At 61.8% G+C, this 19997-nt stretch overlaps 2 protein-coding genes across 7 annotated transcripts in view; both read right to left on the bottom strand.

Moving 5' to 3' along the window:
* Nucleotides 1-5486: 5486 nt before the first annotated feature.
* ANO10 (anoctamin 10) overlaps nucleotides 5487-19997 on the bottom strand; it is a 270273-nt gene continuing 255762 nt past the window's right edge. For all 6 annotated transcript variants that reach the window (XM_047875024.1, XM_047875022.1, XM_047875021.1 and 3 more), the window contains one exon: nucleotides 5487-5967. In XM_047875024.1, coding sequence (XP_047730980.1) covers nucleotides 5896-5967 — 72 coding nt within the window. In that variant the 3' untranslated portion in view covers nucleotides 5487-5895. The remainder of the gene's footprint in view (nucleotides 5968-19997) is intronic.
* On the bottom strand, nucleotides 14117-19668 carry LOC125174933 (uncharacterized). Its single transcript, XM_047875028.1, has 2 exons — nucleotides 14227-19668; nucleotides 14117-14137 (listed from the first exon to the last, which is right to left on the bottom strand). Exon 1 carries the CDS (start codon nucleotides 18470-18472, stop codon nucleotides 17393-17395), a length of 1080 nt encoding a protein of 359 aa, XP_047730984.1. The 5' UTR covers nucleotides 18473-19668; the 3' UTR covers nucleotides 14117-14137; nucleotides 14227-17392.

Below are 19997 nucleotides of genomic sequence, written 5' to 3'. Positions count from 1 at the left end.
GCCCCGTGGGTGATGCCCCTGGCCGACAGATTCCTTGCAGGTCTGTACCCCACACGTACGGGGAGGTGATCTCAACACTGAAAAGGGGTGGGGGCTTTGGCAAGAGCAGAGGCCCCGAGGGAGCAGTAAAGGCCAGAGACAGGAGTCCAGACGCGCTCCAGCGTGGGCGTAAGAGAAAGCACGGAGGAGGCAAGCAGTGGAGACCGCAGGCTGCCAGGAGAAGGTGAGCCTGGGAACTTCTGAGGCCGAGCGGTCTGTGGATCGGCTCTGGGCACCGGGGGCTCCCCCGAGCTTGTGGAGAATGAGATGGAAGCAGGTCCTGGGAGGTGCCCCTGGGAGGGGCAGAGTGAGCGCGTGGGGGTCGCTCTGAGAGCGCCCCACTGAGGGATGGGCAGGTGGCCACTGGCCCTGCTTCGCGTGGGGGCGCTGAGGCTCAGGGGCCCGGCCAAGGGCACACCACTGGCCCCATCCCAGAGCCCGCCCCTCAGGCTGCCCACCCGGATGCGAAGGGTCGAGAAGGGCCTTCGACATGACCTTCCACCTTCCAGTACCCGAGAGCTGGGCAAAGCAGTGTGAAGACCTTGTCCTAGAAGGTTCCGCTCTAAGCCCCACTGGAGCCTGTTCGTGACACGTCTTTGCATCCCCGTTACCCTTCTAACACCTGAAAAATTCCAAATTTGGGGACACAGCGGGCCCGGGGGGTGGTGGGGGGTGTGGACCTGCCCGTGAGACCAGGAGGCAGGTCATCACGCCTCGAGATCATTTAGATTCGGGGCTGAGACAGCTGGTCCCACGACGGTCCCCGAAGAATTCCAGCTGGCCGAGGCCTCCCTGGGCCGGCTAGCTACTCCCTGGGACCCACCCCCGGGGGAGGAAATTGGGACCGACCGGGGAGGCCCCCAAGATGCCCGCGGTCTGTGGGAAACGGGGCCTTCCGCGTGTGCGTGTGGAAAGCACAGCAACGACCGCCTGGTGGACCCCACGGTTTGGGTGGAAGTCGGCCACGTGGCCGGGCCGACTCGGGTCGTGACGCAAACCCCAGCCTGCGTCCTTCCTTCGGGCGTGGGCCAAACGTGAGGCGCCGCAGAGCGACTTGTGGCTGGTTAAGCAGCGGCTGCAAGCTGCCCGTCGGGGCCCGTGGCAGGCAGGGCGCCCTCAGGACTGGGCAGGTGACCGTGGAAAGCTCCGGTCTCCCCGTCTGGATGTGGCTGGCTCCACCTGTGATGGGCCAGCCCCGTGGCGCCAGTTTTGGGGCCTTGCGTTCTGGGGTGGGGGGTGGGGCGGGGAGAGGCTGCTTTAAAGCCGCTCAGCGGTCTCCGTCGGGGCGGTGACAGGAGTGGTCTCCCTCGTCCGAGCCAGGCAGCTGTGTAGACGGAGGCAGCGCCCTCCGGGTGTTCGGCACCCTGCCACCACGTCCTGGCGGGGGAGCAGCAGTGCAAGGTGAAGATCCAGCCGCCAGCTCTGCGCGCCCCGGGCGGTCGGGCTGCCCTGTGCCTGCTGGGGTCCGGGGACGGCTGCGGCGTCCTGCTCCCCGAGAGGGCCCGCCGGCCTGGGCTTACCCGCGCCGCCCCGCGTCCTCCTGCCCGGGTCACGAGAGAGAGGACACGCGGAGGGGGCCACGTGCCCTGGACACTTTGTGCCCGGTTGCTCCCTTCCGCGCGCCAAGTTCACCCGCCCTGCAGAGAGAGGAGGCCGCGGTGTCTGCGAGCCGCGTGCCGTCGGCGTGACTTGAGCCACGCGCTCAGGGACAAACGCCACCACGGTCTTTTCCTGGTCTAAGGTAATCCCTCGAGGCCCACGCGGCTGTCGCTGTCAGCAGGCATCCGGCCCCCTCCCTCCCTGAACTGCCCCGATATCTCAGGGCCTACAAAGGCCTGGGGAGGAGGGAGGCCATCCGATGGCGGCATCCAGGGGGGCTGGCCGGTGTCTGCTCCTGTGCCCCCTGGTCAGGTCCCGGTGGGGTCTCCCCCTCCCCTCCCCCCTCCCCCCCTCCCCCCTCCCCCCCGTGGTGACCGTGGTGACAAGGCCGGGGGGGGGGGGGGGGGGCGGGAGGCTGGCTCTGGAGGGCCTTTGGCAGCCCCTTCGGGAGAGAAACGAGAAGGGCCTCTGCCCCCACCGTGGTTCCCCAGCCTCGGGGTGCACGGGCACCACGGCAGGCATCCCCTGGGATGCAGACTCGGGCCAAGCTGCCAAAGTCCTGTCCCTCAGGCCCAGGGGTGGGACCAGGGCGTCCGCTCCAACAGGGTCCAGGTGATTGTTTCCCCGAGGCCCCGCGTCGTCCAGCGGGGCCCACCGCCACGGGGCCCGTCCCGGACTCACCGCCCGCCGGGCACAGGGCTCGGGGGTGGGGCCCTACTTCGCCTCTTGGAAAGCTAGGACGCTGCGTCCCACAGCCTTCCTGGGGGCCTACTTTTGCTGGGACGAGAAGATGGCCAAAGGGGCCTCCTGACAGGCCCAGGAAGAGCATCTTCCGTCCTCCGAAGACGCCGTGGCCCCTCTCGTGGGTGGGATGAGGGACGCGTCTTCACTCCGGGCTCCAGCGGCCCCGGCCTGGGTCGGGCCCCCTTCTCTCCAAGCCTCCCTGGGTGGGCGTGGGGGACGCGGGCTCGGCCAGGGGCCGGTGCCACGTGCCCTCCTTGCCAGCGGTGGGACTCCTGAAATGACTCAGCTGGAGTCTACGGCCCGGGCCTCTGGTTCTGCGGCCTTCGGCCTTGGGTCTTCTCTGGCTGGTTTCCTGCGGGGGGAAAAGGGCGGGGGCTGCGGGGTCAGGGCTGAGGAGAGGGCCGCTGGCAGGCAGCTCGTGGGGGGTGGGGGGGCCGCGGTACCGTCCTGGCCGATGCGGGCCTTCGCGGGGCTGAGAGCGGGCGGCACTCCTGCGGGAACCCCGCGTGCCCCGGTTGCCTCAGTTTTAAAAGAACCATGTAAGGGAAGTGAGGCTCACAGGGCATCTCAAGGGACACTGGGCCCCCGGCTCCGGCTCCGGCTCCATCGTGCGGCCGGGCATCCCTAGCCACTGGCTTCTCGCTTCCTCCCAAAAGCCACTGAGATAAAGATCTGCCCTGAAGTCTCAGCTTTGGAGCCGCCGGTAAGGAGTGTGACGGTGTGGCCCTCAGGAGGGACAGGAGTGTCCACCGCCTGACCCCTCCTCGCCCAGGGCTGGCTCTGCCAGCAGAAACCGGGCCTAGGCATCGGGACCCCCTGGGGCCTCTGGGGCCCCCGTGTGGGGCCTGACAGGCCGTCCCGTCCCAGGGGTGCCCGCGAAATATGAGGCACAGAACCAGCGGTGATGCCGGTTGCATGAGGGGGGTCGGGCTGAGGAGGGACCCGGGATCAAGGCCCACCGGCCACCCGCGGCTTGGTGACAGTATCGCAGCACCTGCGGGAGGTGGGGTGGGGGGAGTCGCCACGGGGGAGAGACCGCCGGACGCCTTCCACGCAGGCCGGAGGAACGGCCCCTGCCCCCCTCCTGCCTGGCCCGGCCTCTGCCTGGGCGGCCGGGGCGCCTTTCCTGGGCCTGCCGTGCGGCCACTGCGCCACCGTCCCTGAGAGCCGGTGGTGACGGGCTTGCGGTCCAGAGACCCGCTTTCAGCCTTCTGGGCTTGACCACAGCGTGGGCGGCTCCTCTGTCCGCCTCTGAGAAACACGGGGCCGCGCCCACGGGGCTCAACAGCCCTTCCTGCGGTCCCGGCCCATCCTCCCCCCGGGTCCCCTCGGGGTGCCGTCCAGTTCTGCACCCTCGGGGGTCCACGCGGGCAGGGCGGGCGGTGGGGGGGCGCCTCCGGTCCGGTCCGCTCCGCTCTGTGGGACGGGCGGGCTGAGGACACGCGAGCAGCGTGGTCACGCAGCTGCGCCCCCAGCCGAACCCGTGAGAACCGGGGAGCAGAGCGGGTTGGTGTCGCGTCGCGCGTGGCCAGCGGGAGGCCTGAGGCGGCGGGCGCCATCCCTGGCGGGCCCGGAGGGCGGAGGGGAGGCCAGAAACAGCAGAGCGCGGGCCCAGTCGGCGCGCAGGAGAGCTAAGGAAGGGAGGTGCGGGGTGCGGGCCGCGGTGAGCGCTCGGGTGGGCGCGGGGACCACCAGCCTCCCTCGCGACACAGCCCGGCTGGTCCCACGGCCACCCTCCCGAGGCCCGCGGCCCCCGCGGAGGTGGCTCCCGTGTGCCCGGCACCCCGGGGGTGCCGCGTTCCCCACGCAGCCCTGGCTTCGCCCTGGCGGAGCGCTTCGTGGCGAGGAAGGTCGCGGGAGGCTCCTGGGGAAGGCAGCCTCCAGCGAGGGGCGCACCTCGCGGGGCGAGCAGGCCCAGCCCGGAGAGGCCGCCCCTCGCGCGGGCGGCCGTGGGCCCCCCCCACCCCGGGCGGGGAGTTGAGCTAACGGGCCTCTCCCCCCCCCCACCCCCCGCGTTCGCCCCACAGCCAGGACCTGCGGGAGACCGGGAGCTGGCCCCCCGACCCGCCTGCCGTCTCTCCTTCCCCAGCAACCAAAGCGCCCGGGCTGCATTGCGGGGGGGGGCTCCTGGAGGCGGCTCAGGGCCCGGGACCTCAGCGGCGGCTACCGCTCACTGGTGTTTGGAAACGCGAGCGAGCTCCGGTCGAGCCCCGCACGACCACCGACCGCCTGTGCCCTGGAGCGCCCTCCGCCAGGCGGGGACCAGGCGGAGCCAACTGGGAGACGTCCGCGCCGGCAGGCGGGGAGGCCTGGCGGGACCTCGAGCGGCCCCGAGAGGCCGGCGGGGAGGAGGGGCTTCTGGCCCGCTAGGCCGGACGGGCCCCCGGGGTCGCCTCCACCGATGCGAACGGGAGGATCCAGGTGCCGGGCCCCGAGGGACACGGGTCTAGAAGCCACCGGGTCCTCAGCCCCTCCCGGCTCCCTCCCAAGTGGAAGGAAGGGCCCGCAGGTGCGTGGTGGCCCCGCCGGGAGGGACGCGGGCCCGGGCAGGGGGGCGGGGGGTGCCGGCCGCCGCGTGAGGCAGAGGGGGGCAGCTGGCAGGGGAAGAAGGAAGCGGGGCCCTGCCCTCCCGGGCGGTCCTCACGCCCGGCTGGACCGCAGCCGGAACCCCAGAGTCACCGTCCTCGCGCCTGTGAAAGAGGTGCGGGCGGCCCCACGGCACGGGGGTGGGGTGGGGTGGGGTGCGGGGGCCCTCTTCCGCAGGGGTGAGCCCACACCAGGGTGCCGGGCGAGGCAGCTGGCCCTCCCTCCCTCCCTCCGCCTGGGGCCGTGGGCACGTCGGCAGCCCCCCCCCCCCCCCCCCCCAGCGGCCCTGGCCAGGCCCCCCGCGGGGACAGAACCTCACCTCCCGAGGACGAGGACGAGGACGGCCTGGGCCCCAGGCCCGGCCACAGGCTCCGCGGGGGGCGCACGGGCGCCCCGCCCCCAACCGAGCCCCGCAGCCGGCACCCCGCCTCTGGCTCCCCCCCCCCCCCCCCCCGACGACGTGACCCGGGGCTGACTTCGGAAGCGGGGCCTCCCAGGCCACGTGCGCTAAGCAGGAGTCAGAGAGGTGCGCGTTGCCTTTAATGGCTCCGTTACTGTGGTTTCGGGGGACACACCGCGAAACAGAACCGGGGAAGGGGTGGTCGCAGCTGTCCGGGTGCTGGCGACACGGCCTCGCGGCGCACGACCCCCCTCGACTGGGGTTCGGCAGGCGGCCCCTTCCGCCCAGGCCGCGGGCGTGACGGCGGCTGGCTGCGAGGGGTGAGGCCCCAGGGCCGTGCGGGGTGGGGGTGGGGGGTGGGGAGGGGGGCAGCCGCAGCGGCGTGCGGTCTGGTGGGGGGCTCCACGGGCCCCCACGAGGACACCGGGGGGCGGGGCTGCCTGCCACCGGGCACCGCGTCATGGGCCACGCATCGGGTCCGGGTCCAGGTGCCCCCGTGCCCTCGCGCAGGGCAGCCCGGGCGGCCCTCAGGCCTCCTCCTCCTCCTCACGGCCTTCCCTTGATTCCTCCTTCAGGTTCTCGGCCATGAGCTTCATTTGCTGTTGAGAGAACACAGGACACTGGGTGAGCCACGCAAGCCCGAGCGGTGGCCCCTGGGTGGCGCGGGTGGCGGTGGTGCCCCTGGGGCTCCGGCGAAGCGCACTCGGAACCCAGAGAAGCCGAGAAGTCGCGGCGTTCGTTCCGACGCGGCCCGCGGCGTGGCTGGGAATGTGGTGCCTGGGAACCCAGCGCGGTGGGGATTCTACGGATCCAGAAATGCGGAGCAGCTGGAAACCCGCCCCCCCTCCCCTGCCGGATTCCCCAGAACAAGAGGGGCAGGGAGAGGACACAGCAGGGGGCCCGGAGCACTGACACGGGGGGGGGGGGGGGGGGGCGGGGGGGGGCAACTGCGAACTGGGTGACCCTCTGAGCCTTTGTTTCCGCATCTGCGCGAGTCGTGGTGCACATGTCGCAGGGTGGCTGTGGGGGTCACCGTGCGTGAGATCCCTGGCCCCGAGCAGATGGGCCAAAACAGCGGGTATGTTCAGCAGTCCTCTGTCCCTGCAGCCACAGGACCGCGCCACCGGGGGCATCCTATGAAATCTCGCTGAGGGCCAGGCCGCGACGGAGGCGCAGCCCGCCAGGCTCAGAGGGAAGTGTGGGAAGGAGCCCGCGCCCCAGGACGAGGGGGCAGCCGTGGGAGGAGGTCCTGGGGCCCCACCCTCGCAGGCCCCTGTCCCGTGGGTGCTGGAAAACACGACTGTGGCTCTGCTTGTTTGCTGAAAAAATGAGTAACTCCTTCGGAATTTGGCCTAAAATACACACGCTGATTTTCGATAACCGTTACTTACTTACGGGAAACACAAAACTCTGCGCACAAAGTCCGCCGCTGCCCCAGGAACCTGGCCGCCCCTGTGGGAGGCCCCCGGCCCCACGCGGGGCTGGACAGGACACCACGTGCCCTCTGGCTTTCAGGGCGAGGAACCCCTTTCGTGGACTATCAAGAGCCTCCGTCTCCCGCTTCAACCCCATCTCCCCTTGTGAGGACCCTCAGATCTGCCGGGCCTCCGGAGACCCCACTTCACCCCAGAAGGTTCCCTTCTCTGAGCCCGGCCTGTCTTCCACGGGAGGCAGGGCGACGGGAGCCTGCGGGCGGCCGCTCTCCCCGTGGGCAGGGAACTGCCGGGCCTTTGCTCGTCCCCAGCAGGCTCTGGGAGGGCTCGTGCTGGGGAAGGGGGCAGGCGGGTCACGGCGACCCATCTGCGGGGGAGCGGGCTCTCCCTGCAGGGGACGCAGCAGGCGGACCGAGCAGGACGCGGGCGCAGGGGCGGACCCTGGCCCGAGGACCCACAGCGGCTATGTCTGCACAACCTTCGGCCTGAGGGGCGATGGTGACGGCTTGACTTAGTTCACCAACCGGGAGGAGCAGAACTGCCAGGCCACGTGAGGGTCGAGCCCACTTCGCCTGCTAACGGCTGAGGTAACTGTCCCCAAACAGCAAAACCGGCACCTTTCAGGCCGGATTCACGGCGGACTCTCCCAGCTGATGTCATTTAATACTTAAGAGACCTTCTTAAAGGTCTTTTGATGAGAGACAGAATATGAATCTATTTCCTGATTTTGCAAGTAGCCGTAGAAAGTAAAGGCTAAACAGATTTAACTAAACTAGAACTACAAGGGGGACAGACTATTCCCTGGCTGGTCACAGACTCTTCTAGCCATGCTCCCCCAGCGTTCACGTGGGGAGGAAAATCAAAATGGGTTTTGATCCAGAGGAGGCTTTGAGGCTCCCCGCAGGGCGCCAGCTGCTTCCTCACTACTGCCTCCGGGAGCCCCTTGCCCGCACGGGGGACTGCAGGGGGTCTGCAGATCTCCCAGGAGGGGCACCCCGCTCTCGGGCGGCCGGGCCGAGGGTTCTGTGGGACGCGCCCTCTGCCCGGAAGGACCTAGCCTTCAGTGACTCTTCTCTCAGGCCAAGGTGGGACCTCACGCAGGCCAGGGAGGGACTGGAGGGACTCGGAACCCACCTCCCTGCCTGAAGCACCCGCCCCCCTTGCTCAGGGTGGCCGGCTCCCGAGCTCAGGGGGCATCCGGGAGGTCACAGTTTACCCGCACTGAGCTGCAAAGGTAGGAACGGCGGCCAGCGACCCCACCACCCTCTCAGGCCTCAGCCCAGGCAGCAGGAGCAGTTTGCCAGGAGCACCTATCTCTGTAAGGAGGACGGACCAGGCCCCTCAATCTGCTGGGCTGGGCCAAGCCCGCCTGCCGGCCCTTCCCCTCTGTGGTGGGTCCCGTGGGGCCTGATCTGCCTCATGGAGCTTTGTGACCCCACCGGAGACATGGCCCACAGTGGGCGGGAAGGCTTGTGCTCCCCAGACCTTTGCCAGCACAGGGCTAAGCATCCTGGCCACGAGGGGAGCTCAGGCTTGGCTCGTCTCCCTGTATCTTCCGTCCTCCCTGCTGGACAGGCTGAGCCGGGGGCAGGACCAGAACTCCAAACCCATGGCTAAAGCCCAAAGAAACACTCAAGCAGCTTAGAAGAAACAAGTTGTGGCAGCCGGCTTGCCAGAGATGAAGAGTTAAACTGGTTTTGAGGTCAGTGAGCGACACCCAAATCTTCCCTTGCAAACAGGCAGGCCTCTTCTGTTCCTCCCGAAAGAGTCAGAAGCTACGAGGCCTTGTGACGACTTCTCTCAGGTAAGGAAGGGTCCAGATGCTGTCTGCTGTTATGAACTTGTAACAGAACCCCCACCCCACCCTCCTGGTAAAGAGGAGCCAGGGGGCTGAGCCCCCTCCCCGCCCAGGGGAGACCATGAGTGTTGGCAGAATTAAGGCTAAGAAGCACAGATGTTCTAATCCGAAAGAACCTTCATGATCATTCAGTCCTGTGGCCGCTTAAGACCCTGGAGACTCTCTTAAATGCAGATTCATAGGCCCCTCCCTGAGATGCTAACTCACTGGTCTGTAGGGGGGCCCAGGTCTCTGAAGTTTCTCCTGAGACGTCCCCAGCCTTGGGAGTCTCTGATGTGTTGACTGCCATCTTGCGCGGGTAAGCAAGCTGGAGTGGAGGCGGGTAGGTCCCTTCTGGGCCACGCTGTGGGCCCAGGCAGAGTCACAGGGCAGGGCCCAACCCGGCTGTTCCCTCTGGGCACCAGGCTGCCTCCTGCAGCCCAGCCCTCTGGCTTCTTTTGCCTGGGGCGGGGGTGGGGGTAGGGGGGGCAACATTATTCCTTTTTTTAAAAAAAACCTGGCTTCTTTAGGGATTCCTAAATTAAAACCTTATTGAAAATATAAGCAGGATAATAGTGCCGACTTCCTCCCCACCAGAAGCATCAGAACGAAGAGAATGAAATCTTCCCCAATTCGTGACTCGTTAAAACACTCACGTTCCAAATAACTCTTTAAAAAGTACAGGCTGACTTCTTGCGTCGTTATTAGCGACGATCATAAGGGGACCACAGTCGCTGAGTGTGCGGTCCCAGTGCGCAGCTCCGCGCAAGAAAGGACGCATAAGCGGCCCGCTCCGCCCTGCGGAGACATAGGCAGGTGCCTTCTGAGACCTGGGGGGGCCCTCGCCCGCCCAGCCTGTAGTACAGACCGAACCCGCGATCAGCTTCGGGATCCCTCTGTTCACAGCGCTCAGGAAGTCACAACCCACGGATCCCATTACCGCCTGGGTTGCGATGTGCTCGCAACGACTCGGTTACCCCTCCCCCTCGGGAGCAACCACCGCGCACGGAAAAAGCCGGATCTCAGCTCCCGGCTGCAGGGCGGAGAGAGCCGCTGCCTTCCTGCCTTCCCGTTCACCGGAGGCTTCGCTGGCCTGGGGCTGGCTCAGTTCAGTTCAGGCACAGCACCTGCTCCCCCCAGTCCTGCCGGCCTCGGGGGTGCAGGCCTGGCGACGGGGCATGAGGATCACCAGTCCCCTGGCCACCTCCATTCTGATGGAGCTGGCTGCCTGCCCCCCGGGGATTCTAGCACTGACAGGAAGCCTCCACTTCCAGCGGGAAGGACGGCCTTCTGGAAGCCTCCTTCCCGCACAGCCGCGCCCCCGCACCCCTGACGAGCACAACCCAGGTCTTCTCTTGTCTCCCACCACCACGCTGAGGCCAGGCAGCTTGTTTGGGGTCATGTGGCCAGAGTCAGGGCAAAATTAAGCAATTTTGGTGGTTCAGGTGAAAAAGAAAGCGAAGGATGGGCCATGCCACAAAGACTGTTTTTTTCTTTATATATTTTTTGGTCATCTCGACACCCAACGTGGGCCTCGAACTCACAACCCCGAGATCAAGAGTCACATGCTCTTCTGACTCAGCCAGCCGGGCGCCCCAAGACTGTTTTCATTTGTTCTAGCTAGAGGAAAGCTTCCCTCAAAGCAGCACCGTTCTGGACACATTCTAATATGACGATTAAAGGCTCCAGATCTGCCCTCAGGCTCCGACGAGCCCCGCAGCAGTGGGTACGGGGCAGGAGGGCCCAGGGGCAGTGGCCCCCCAGGCTGTCCCGGGGGCCCTGCGTACAGCACCTCTCCCCCTGGAGGGTCTGGTTCATAACACGTACAAAATGCGAGGTCTGTCGAGCATCAGGCCGGCGCTCTGAGTGCCGCGTCCCCACCCCAGCCAGCTTTACTCCTTCACCCCTTCTCGGGGGCCGCGATCACCTTGCTGCTCCGACCAAACATTGAGCCCTCATGGCGGATGCCTCTGTGCCCCTCCCCGGTCTTCTGTCTGCCGTGGGGCCCCGCCGACCCCACCTGCCAGGCACACCCACCGCTCCCAGCACCGGCCTCCCAGACTCGCCGATGCCGTCCAAAAGCAGCCCAAGCCGGGCTCTCAAGCAGGGAACCAGAACATGCTGCCACAGGGCCTTCTCATAGGTTCTGGACTGAACCGCAGGTCACTCGGCCCAGAGGGGCTGCCTGTCGCCGTCGCCCTCCACTGTAATTCCCGCACTCCGCTCGCACCGTCTGCTTTTGTCCACGCTTATGTGCAGGGTTTTCCTGCTTCAATGTTCTATCCACCTAGTGCGTGCTCCGGAGAGGATACGACACTGCCCTCTGCCCCCAGGGGCCCACGACACGGTGCGGGAGCTGCAGCCAGCTCTCCACAAATACCTGTGGCAGAGGGACCACGGCCTGGAGCCCCAGGCAGCAGCCAGCGCGATGAGGGCTCAGCCCGTAACTCAGCACGACCACCATGAGCTGGCAAGTAAACTGCAGTACACGCGTGTGTGAGACACATTCACGTTCTTGAAGCGAGCATCACTATCTGGACCACAGATGTGTCGGTCACACGTATGGGACCACAGAAAAGACACGAGCGTGTGGGCTTTACGCCCCAAATTCCAGGATTTTGGGGGTCTAGTTAGTTATCTGCCCTGGTCACAGTACGGGTCTGGGCCCCTTAGGATTGGGCCTCAGTGCGGACAGGAATCTTGGTTCCCCCAGAGCCAGCTGTGGTTCTGGCTGTGGCTCGGGTGGCCCGCGATGACAGCCAGGGAAGTGGCTGGAGGAGGAAACTCAAGGGCCGCCAGGAAGGTTGCCGAATCACCAGCTTGACCCCAGCTGGAAACTAAGGTTCCTCCAAGATCAAAACCCAGCTCCAAAGAAGCTCCAAGACCTGGTGGCCAGGCCCAGCTCCACCATCGGGTGAGGCGCTGGGGGCCACAAGTCCGTTAACTGCCGAGCTGACCCTGGGGAGGGTAGAGTCCGTTTCACTTAAAAACACTAAAAAAAAATCTACTTCTTAAATAACCGTGTAGGCCCTGCTTTCTCTGCATAGTTGGGTTTCAGAGCTGAATTTCCAAACGCAGAAGTTAAAGGCTCCTGGAAGGAGAACCCCACAGATATCCTGAGAGTGTAAATGACTTTCTGTGCAGAGCGAGGGGCCTACAGAAGCCAGAGGCTTTGCTTCCCTGCCATCCCCAGGTACGCACTTCCTCTCACGCTTCCCTATCCTAGGTTCCCACGGGCTGCGGGGCACGGGCAGGTGCGTCCACGCCAGCCCTGTGCTTCACGCGTGTTCTCTGTAGCAGCTCCACGGAAGTCTCGGCTACTTGCCTCTCCACCTGCCCGTTTCCTGCATTTCTAATTCTGCTTCTACATCAAAACCTCATTCCCCCTCCTGCTTTATTGATACAACTTTCAATGTCTGTTACATTCTATTATTTTTGTGCAACTCAGTGACCGACAGTCACATCACAACACATCCCAGACGCTGTTCTCAACCCCGTAATAACTCATTTGCTCCCCATGACCACCCTACGAGAAACATACCGTCATCATCCTTTCAAAGGTGGAACGGAGGCACAGGGAGGCTGAGAAGCCTGCCGAGGTCACACAGCTCACGGGAGGCCTGCGCCCAGCATGCCGACACTGCTCTGGTTTTGTGCTAGTTAACGCCACCTAGCTTCCCGCTGCGGCCACCGGTGCTCCGAGACGCACATTCAGCTGGATCACACTTCCATCTCAAGAGGGTTTGCTGCGACTTTTCTGATCCTTGGCGAGGCCTAAATTTTGTGCCATCCCACCTGGCTCAGAGTTTCTGCTTCTGCTAAACCTCTAAACCGAGGGAGTCCGGCCCTGGAACCCACCGCGTCCACCTCCATCCTGACTTGTGAGCATGATTTTACGCATGACAGTAAGAAGTTGCTTACGACTTCAGGAAGGAAGTTTGAGAGTTAATTTTTTTTTAAGAAGCAGAAATCCTTGGCATTCTTCTTCTTTCAAAAGAAAGGCCTCTGAAGGGCACAAGAACCAGAAAATATGGGAAATGCTTTGGAACGTTAATTGGCAAAATCACAAGTGCCCAAAGGCTCGTGGTGAGCCGGCCACTAAGGAGAGCCCCTCCAACAAGCAACACGGAAAGAGTCAGGACCCAGGCCTGGTACCAAAGTGCAGCTCACTAAACACAGAAAGGGGAGTACAGATAGTCCTGAATACAGTTATTCAGGAACAACCAAGGTTCAAATAAGCGATGTCTTCTTCGTCACGGGAGGAGAGAAAACCGGTAACAGGTGTTGCTTCAAAGGCAGCCGAACTGAATGGATGCATTTTGGAAACACGCAGATCCCAGCATGGAGAGTAAGAGCGTCGGGCCCTGGAGTGCCCGGGGACATCCACGAAGGGGGATGGCGCAGCATCCTGCCACGGGGATCAGGTCAGAATGCAGACGGATGACGTGGAACAGAAGTGCCATCATAGACGAAAAGAGCCAGAGTCCCCGAGATCAAAAGCAAGCTACGAGTAATCGTCAGGAAATAAGATAAATATACGGATGAAACAATCAGTACTTCTGAAACGGCCATGCCCTGTGAGCATCATGACCACATAAGAAGGAGGGTGACAACGGCGAGGGTGAGGAGGACACAGAACGGGTGTCCTCGGGAAGTCACATGAGTCGGATGAAGGGGCCACCAATTCTGCATGAGAAAGGGGGAGAAAGCATTTTGTGTTTTGGCACATAAGCACGTAAGAGTCTGGTGATTGGTTTGCCCCGAATCAGAGGACCAATGACTAGGTTTCTTTTAAAAAACTGAGTTACTTTCCCAATGGCCTCTTTCGCTGAAATGACTAGATCTCTAGGTGCGATGTTACGCTGCAGAGTAAAATGCGGAAGGGAACCTTCCATCCGCTACGTCTGCTACAATATGGTACCGGGCTGTTTATCAGAAGACATGGAGGCGGACAATCTAGTTGCCCTTCATCAGCCCATGATACTGACACACCGGTGGTGTTACTTTTCGAGACGTTGACCCAGCTCTTCAGAAGGCCCAGACGAGCAAGCGTCTGGCCTGCAGGAGGCCCTTCGTGGACGAGCCTTTCACAGCATCACCTCCTCAGGAAGCGGCCCCCTCTTGATCTGACTGCAGGGAGGAGGTGCTGGGGGCCTTCAGGACGTGACTCCCTTTTCTGTCTGGAAGCCCCGGGAGCCAGCGAGGGACGCAGCGTCCTTCTCTCACCGCAGAAGCTTACACGCAGGTCACTAGGGTCCCTTAGGAGATGAGACCCGGAGGGCTTGTAACCAGCCAAGGCCCAGGGTGGTCCGGTCAACTCTCCTCTTTATCCACAGGTCCTACGTTGCTGGGTAGGGACATCCCAGGGCTCAGGGTTCGGGCTGCGAGTGGAGCAGTGGACAGGCCAGAGGACAGTCACAGAGGGATGAAGGGCAGAAGGCACCAGTGGCTGCTCCTTCAGTAAAAGCCGCGGCTCGGTGGCAGTTAGAGACCCAGCAGCTGAAACGGCAACAATTTGGTTGGGTCGAGGTGCCGCACAAAGGCTTAATTACGAGCCCAAAGAATAGCGATGAACACCACTGACTAACCACAGGAATCGAAGGTCTCTAAGAGGACTCCGCGTGTGGGGTGAGCAGCTGATGTGGTGGTCGCCGGAGGGAACCCCGGGCCCGGCCTCCCACAGGGGTCCTGGGTCAAGGAGTCGGAGGGGCAGGATTTCGCTGCAGCATGAGAAAGCCAGACAGTTTAGAAAATAAAGGGCTGAGGTGAACATTCCACCGAGTTAAATGCAGGAGACAGTCTACGGCCCACATCAGGGTTTCAACCAGAGACGTGTTTTTTTAAAGCTTAAAATAAACATCTTTCTTAAGTATTAAGGGGGAATAGCCTTTAATCTGAGAAAGCCATGCCATCACCACGAGGACAGAGGCAGCGGGATGAGTGGGGATGGCGGCACAGGGTGAGCTGTGTCTCTGTCCCGAGAGGCACCCACACCCCTTTCTGTGCGCCCGCCGTGGGGTCTGGGGGTGCGCAGCCAGGGAAGGGCTCCGGCCCGCTGCAGACCGGTCCCGGCCTTCAGACGCGCCTCGCCCACCACCGAAGACTAGAAAGATGCTTGTGAAACTCCGGCCAGGTGCAGGCCACGGAGAAGGCCCACGTGCCCCCCACCATCTTCAGGATCTCCCCAGGACAATGAGGTTGTTGTCCCCCATCTAAACACCATATGGCTCTTTGATAAACACAGACCTCTCCATCCTCTGTCGATCTGGTATTTTGCGATCAATATTACGACTAAAACCACATAAAACCAAACCAACAGTTAGAACACCGACTGCGATGTTTACCGCTCTACATCGTCTCCACTGCCTGAGAGATAGGTGTGTCCTCTTCACCCGGGGGCAGGGTCCCATCCCCGGCAGGCGAGCACGGCTGCCCCGGGTGCCCGTGCTGTGAACCAGGACAGCCACCATCGGTGCCCCTTCTGAAGAACCCGGGCAAAGCTGGGACCCGCCACGATCTGACCATCCTTGATCTTCTTCTCTAGGAAAGGCACTGTAAGTGCAAGACGGACTCTAGCCTTCACTCGCTCGACGTCCCTTTCCCTCCGAGCAGCTGCTGCCTACTCGCGCCCGTCTACAAGCCTCGTTAGGTAGAAAAACTATTGCTTTTCTCCTACGTCTTTTGTTTCGCTTTCCTTCCCGTCACCTACATCCCCTCACGGGTGAGTGGCAGCGACCGTAACCAACGCTGACGGCCCAGTACAGGGGGACAGGAACGTCACAGGCTCTTGAGCACGTTTAGGCTGTCGGCGTTTCCTGAAATCCGGGACTGAAGTGGCAACAGGCCACTGACACCCCTCCACGGCACCGCCGTCCAAGGGACCATCTTCCCATTAACCTTCCTGCCGGCAGACGGGTCCAGGTCAGACTTTATTCTAACAGGTGGAGTTAGAATAGCAAGCTGGATGGGGTTTTGAAAACTCATGTCTATTTTTTATTTTCACTGATTAAAAATATTAGATAGGCATGAAACTCATCACTTCTGTGAGTAAGAAAGGACTTCTTTGCAAACATGTGTCTTTGAGAGCAAAGAAACCCAAGACCCTCGTGTGATCGGAACACAGAGCGTTCACGGCCGACACCCCTCACGCGGTCTAGTCAGGCCACATCGCGTTTCTCCCAAGTGTCCGGGGAGATACGGCCTGGTGCGTGTTGGGGTTACGTGAACCGAGGTGGGGTTTCCCAAACTGCAGCGATTACGGCGTCTCGCTGAAATGAACTATGGAACCAGTCCTGGATTAGCCACTCAGTGCATCCCGCCCTCCGGGCCTTGGCCTTCAAGAGCGGTGCTCCTGGGACGCCACGGTCAGAGGAGTACTATCAGGTGAGGCTCTGAGAGGCGGCAGGTGCACGTGCACGGGCTTATCCCTGTTCCCACCATGTTCCAAAGGCTCTTTGGGGTTCCCTCCAAAATAACGGAAATATACAATAGCAGCTACTTTATTATTCTATATGTAATGCCACATAACGGAAGTACAAAAGTTCTGATTGTTCTTAGGACCTGAAGGCACAAAGGAACGGTCTTGGCTCTTTGAGTGAGGTCAGCATTACCAAATTCAGGTAATTTGGCCAAAAAACCAAAAACCAAACCAAAACAAAACAAAAACAAAGAAAAGAATTGTTTGCCAATTCAGAAGGAGGAAAAGCTAGGACAGAAATGTTGCAGTTACAGGCACGTACCACATGCAGAAGACCACACAAGTGGAGGGAGAAGGAACTTCCAGAAGCTCCCAACACCACCGCAGGAGAGAAGCTAGTACCTCGGACTTGACTCCAACTCCGTGTGGTTCTACTCGCTGCCTCCGGGTCTCAAAACGTGGCCGTATTTCACGCTGCGAGAGCAACAATGGCTTCCTTCTGTTTCCATCACACTTTTCAGAATCTGGAAAGTTCCAGGGAAATGGGGGTCTAGCCTGGGTGACCGGTGCTGTCCTTGGTGTGGCCTCTGGACGAGCTCACGGTCCCAGTGTGGGATAAGCTGTCGGCCACACAATCCTGCTTGAGCCACACGGCCGAGCTTTCTACCCAAGTCGCGTACCCAGAGTGTCAGAACTCTGCCTCCTCGCTTTGCTGTTTAGAACACGAGCCGATCCACCTGATAGGTGGTGAGTAAAACGTGCCTTCAGATATTTAGTTCCTCCTCCGCCATTGCTGCTGTTTCCCCGCGCGAAGCCAAGAACAGCAGACCGCGTGAGAAATAAGGTGTCTGCTGACAGGGGACCCCTGGTAAAAGTAACGAAACACAGTTCGCCTCTCGCCCCGAACGACCTGGTCATTTTGTTAAGAGGACGCGGGGCAAACGTTTGCAGAGCACGCGGCCAGGTTTTGGTGAAGTGATTCTGCGTCACCCAGCAAAGTCTGCAGCTGAGTCACAGCTGATTCACGTGCCTCTCGGGGGGGAAGCAAATCAGCGTCTCTGCAAGTTGTCTGGGACGAGCCAAAGAGACCGGCCTGACCAGGTCTATAATCATAGAGCGGTACCGGGCTGTGGGTAGACGCCGTGTGTTTTCTGCCCTCGGAACCGAGCGTTCTGGGCACGTGCGTGGCAAAGCACGTGGAGAAATGCGCTTCCTCCGATGCCTGACGCGCAGGGCACGAAAACCACCGGAGGAGAAGAGCGAAGCCCCCGAGAGGGTGCACAGCAGGAGCGCGCGCACAGCGCCCCGCCGCCCTCATTGCCAAGAAGGAACTGGCGTCAGCATGAAGACTTCCGTGGCCAGAAGAGCCAGTCAGGCCCCGGGCTTGCAGCAGCCAGGCGTCCTGGGCCGGGAGGAAGCGGAGGCTGACCACGAGAGGAAACCACGCACGGGGCGGAAACGGAACACAACAAAACGGCGGGTGAGTCAGGGCTGAAAGGCCTCGACCCCGTGAGAAGGCGGCTATTTCCAAACAGAGCCCTCCGCGGGTGCCCACGCCCCCCACCAAGAACGGAGCGTGGACGAAGGGGCTCGACCCACGGTTCTCCTGTTCGCCCCAGTCCCACCGACCCCACCAGCTGACCACCCCAGTGATGCAAGGCACCTGCAGCCCCCGGGACGGCGCCCGAGACTCCAGGGTTCCTGGCTCCCAGGCGGACAGGCCCGGCCTGGACCTCGAGCCCACCTCTGGGCTCCTTTCCCGCTGCTCCCCGGCCCCGGCCTCGCCCCGTTCTCCTGCCCTTCCGCAGGCTGCTGTGCGGGGAGCTCTGAGGTGGCCACGCTCTCTGGCCCGGCAGCAGTCTCTGGTCCCCCAGCCTCCCATAAGCCCGTGAACGCCCACCGCCGTTGGAAGCCCGGAGCACCAGGCACACTTCCGGGGAGCACCCCCCAGCCCGCCGCGGGCAGGACGGGCATGTGCCACACGCGCCCGCAAGCGGGGGGACAGTGACGCGAGAGCCGGTACGATGCCTCTGCCTGCTGGCCTCCCCGAGACACGGTGGGCTCCCGAGGCCGGCGCTGGTCACCGGGGTGGCCCAGGGCCCGGAGGCGTGTGGCCCGGGACTGGGAGGCGCCCAAAGAGGCAGGGCGGGAGGCCTTCGGCACAGCCCTGCGCTGCGACCCGCTGCTTCTGCCCCTTGCGGGGACCACAAGCACATCTTCCTGGGCCGCACAATTAGACCCCCATCTGCCACCACGCCCCGTTCCCTCCGAGGGGCCGATTCCACGGCTGGAGGAGAGCCGAGGGCGGTGGTGCGGCAACGCTCCAAGGGCATCCCACACCTTGCTGATCGGCAACCAGGATGCCCCTGAGGATCTTTCGTAAAGCGAGTTTCCCAGGTCCCGCTTGCAATTCTCATTTAGCAGGTCTGGGACGCGTCTGAGATTTTTATTTCCGAGCTTTTAATTGTCATATTTCAAACTTACAGAAAGCTCGCACGCATAGTACTAGGGATTCAGAAATACTCTTACTCGGGTTTGCCAGCTGCTTTCTTTTTGCCCTGTTTGCTTCCTTACTCGCTCTGTTTTTTTCCTGAACCATTTGAGAGTGAGCTGCAGACAACATGCCTCTTTGCCCCCAAACACATCAGTGGATATTTCCTAAAATCGAGGCCTTTCTCTTATATGATACAGGAGAATGTTCTGTTCCCTAAGTGATTTTGAATAGGACGGCCACCTTCCTATTTTATCAAACTTTCCCCAAATTTTGTCAAATGGATAGGATTCGGGAAGTATCTGACACGAGGTATTCCTGCAGAATGGTAAAACAGCAGCAGGTTATTCTGAGGCCACAAGGTCACGGTAAGAGCTTACAGGGATGAATCTGCGAGTATTTTGATGAACGGGAAGAGAACGTCACATAAAAAGCAGCACTCTCCTGGGCTGTTTCGGGATGTGTGCTGGGCAGCCTCTAACTGGCCCCCACTGGCCCCTGCCCCTGGTACGAGTCCTTTGTGGAACCCTCCCTCCTAGATGTAGGCTGGACCTAGTGACTCACTTCTCCACAAGCGAACACAGCGAAGGTGAGGGGATGTCACCTCTGAAGTTAGGTTACAAAGAGGCCATGGCTTCTGTCTCAGGTGCTCCTTCTCTTGCACGGGCTCTGTGAGTGGTCCCATGGAGAGGCCCACGTGGCGGGGAACCCACTCCGGGCCCTGAAGCTCCCGGCAGGCGTGCGGGTGAGCCCGTCCAGCTCTGTGGGGCCTGCAGCGCTGCCCGACATCAGAGGCACCCCGGTGAGCCATGTGCAGATTCACAGAAAGTGGGAGAGAGCCACTGTTTACTGTTTGGGGATAATTTGTTGTCCGGTGATAGAAAAGACGGGATGGCCAGCATGGAATATCAGAAAAGTCATGACTTTAAAATATGCCGGATTCCACGGAGAGCTGAATGGAGTAATAAAAGGTGGAGGGGTTCTGGCCAGAGAGGCGGGAGGTGGAATACTTCTCCTGATTATTTAACCTCTCTCTCAACCAAATTCTTCTTTAAAAATGTTTTTATCGGGGCGCCTGGGTGGCGCAGTCGGTTAAGCGTCCGACTTCAGCCAGGTCACGATCTCGCGGTCCGGGAGTTCGAGCCCCGCGTCGGGCTCTGGGCTGATGGCTCGGAGCCTGGAGCCTGTTTCCGATTCTGTGTCTCCCTCTCTCTCTGCCCCTCGCCCGTTCATGCTCTGTCTCTCTCTCTGTCCCAAAAAAATAAATAAACGTTGGAAAAAAAAATTTTAAAAAAAGTGTTTTTATTTTTAAAATACATGTGCATAGTTTAAAGGAATCAAGCACTATAAAAATATTGTGAACAAAGATTCATTCCTGCTTTTGTTCCCCAGCCCCTCATCTGGAGGCGGTTTCTTGTTACACGACCAATTTCGTGATCGTTCCTTCGGAA

The sequence above is a fragment of the Prionailurus viverrinus genome, chromosome C2 (genome assembly GCF_022837055.1).
Source record: "Prionailurus viverrinus isolate Anna chromosome C2, UM_Priviv_1.0, whole genome shotgun sequence".
In the NCBI taxonomy this organism is placed as follows: domain Eukaryota; kingdom Metazoa; phylum Chordata; class Mammalia; order Carnivora; family Felidae; genus Prionailurus; species Prionailurus viverrinus.
The sequence above is the reverse complement of the archived record's forward strand: the minus strand, read 5'-3'. Positions and strand labels throughout refer to the sequence as shown.

Bases quoted from the DNA above. Each gene is read 5' to 3' on its own strand.
- LOC125174933 (XM_047875028.1), bottom strand. From the start codon at position 18,472: ATGAGAATTGCAAGCGGGACCTGGGAAACTCGCTTTACGAAAGATCCT.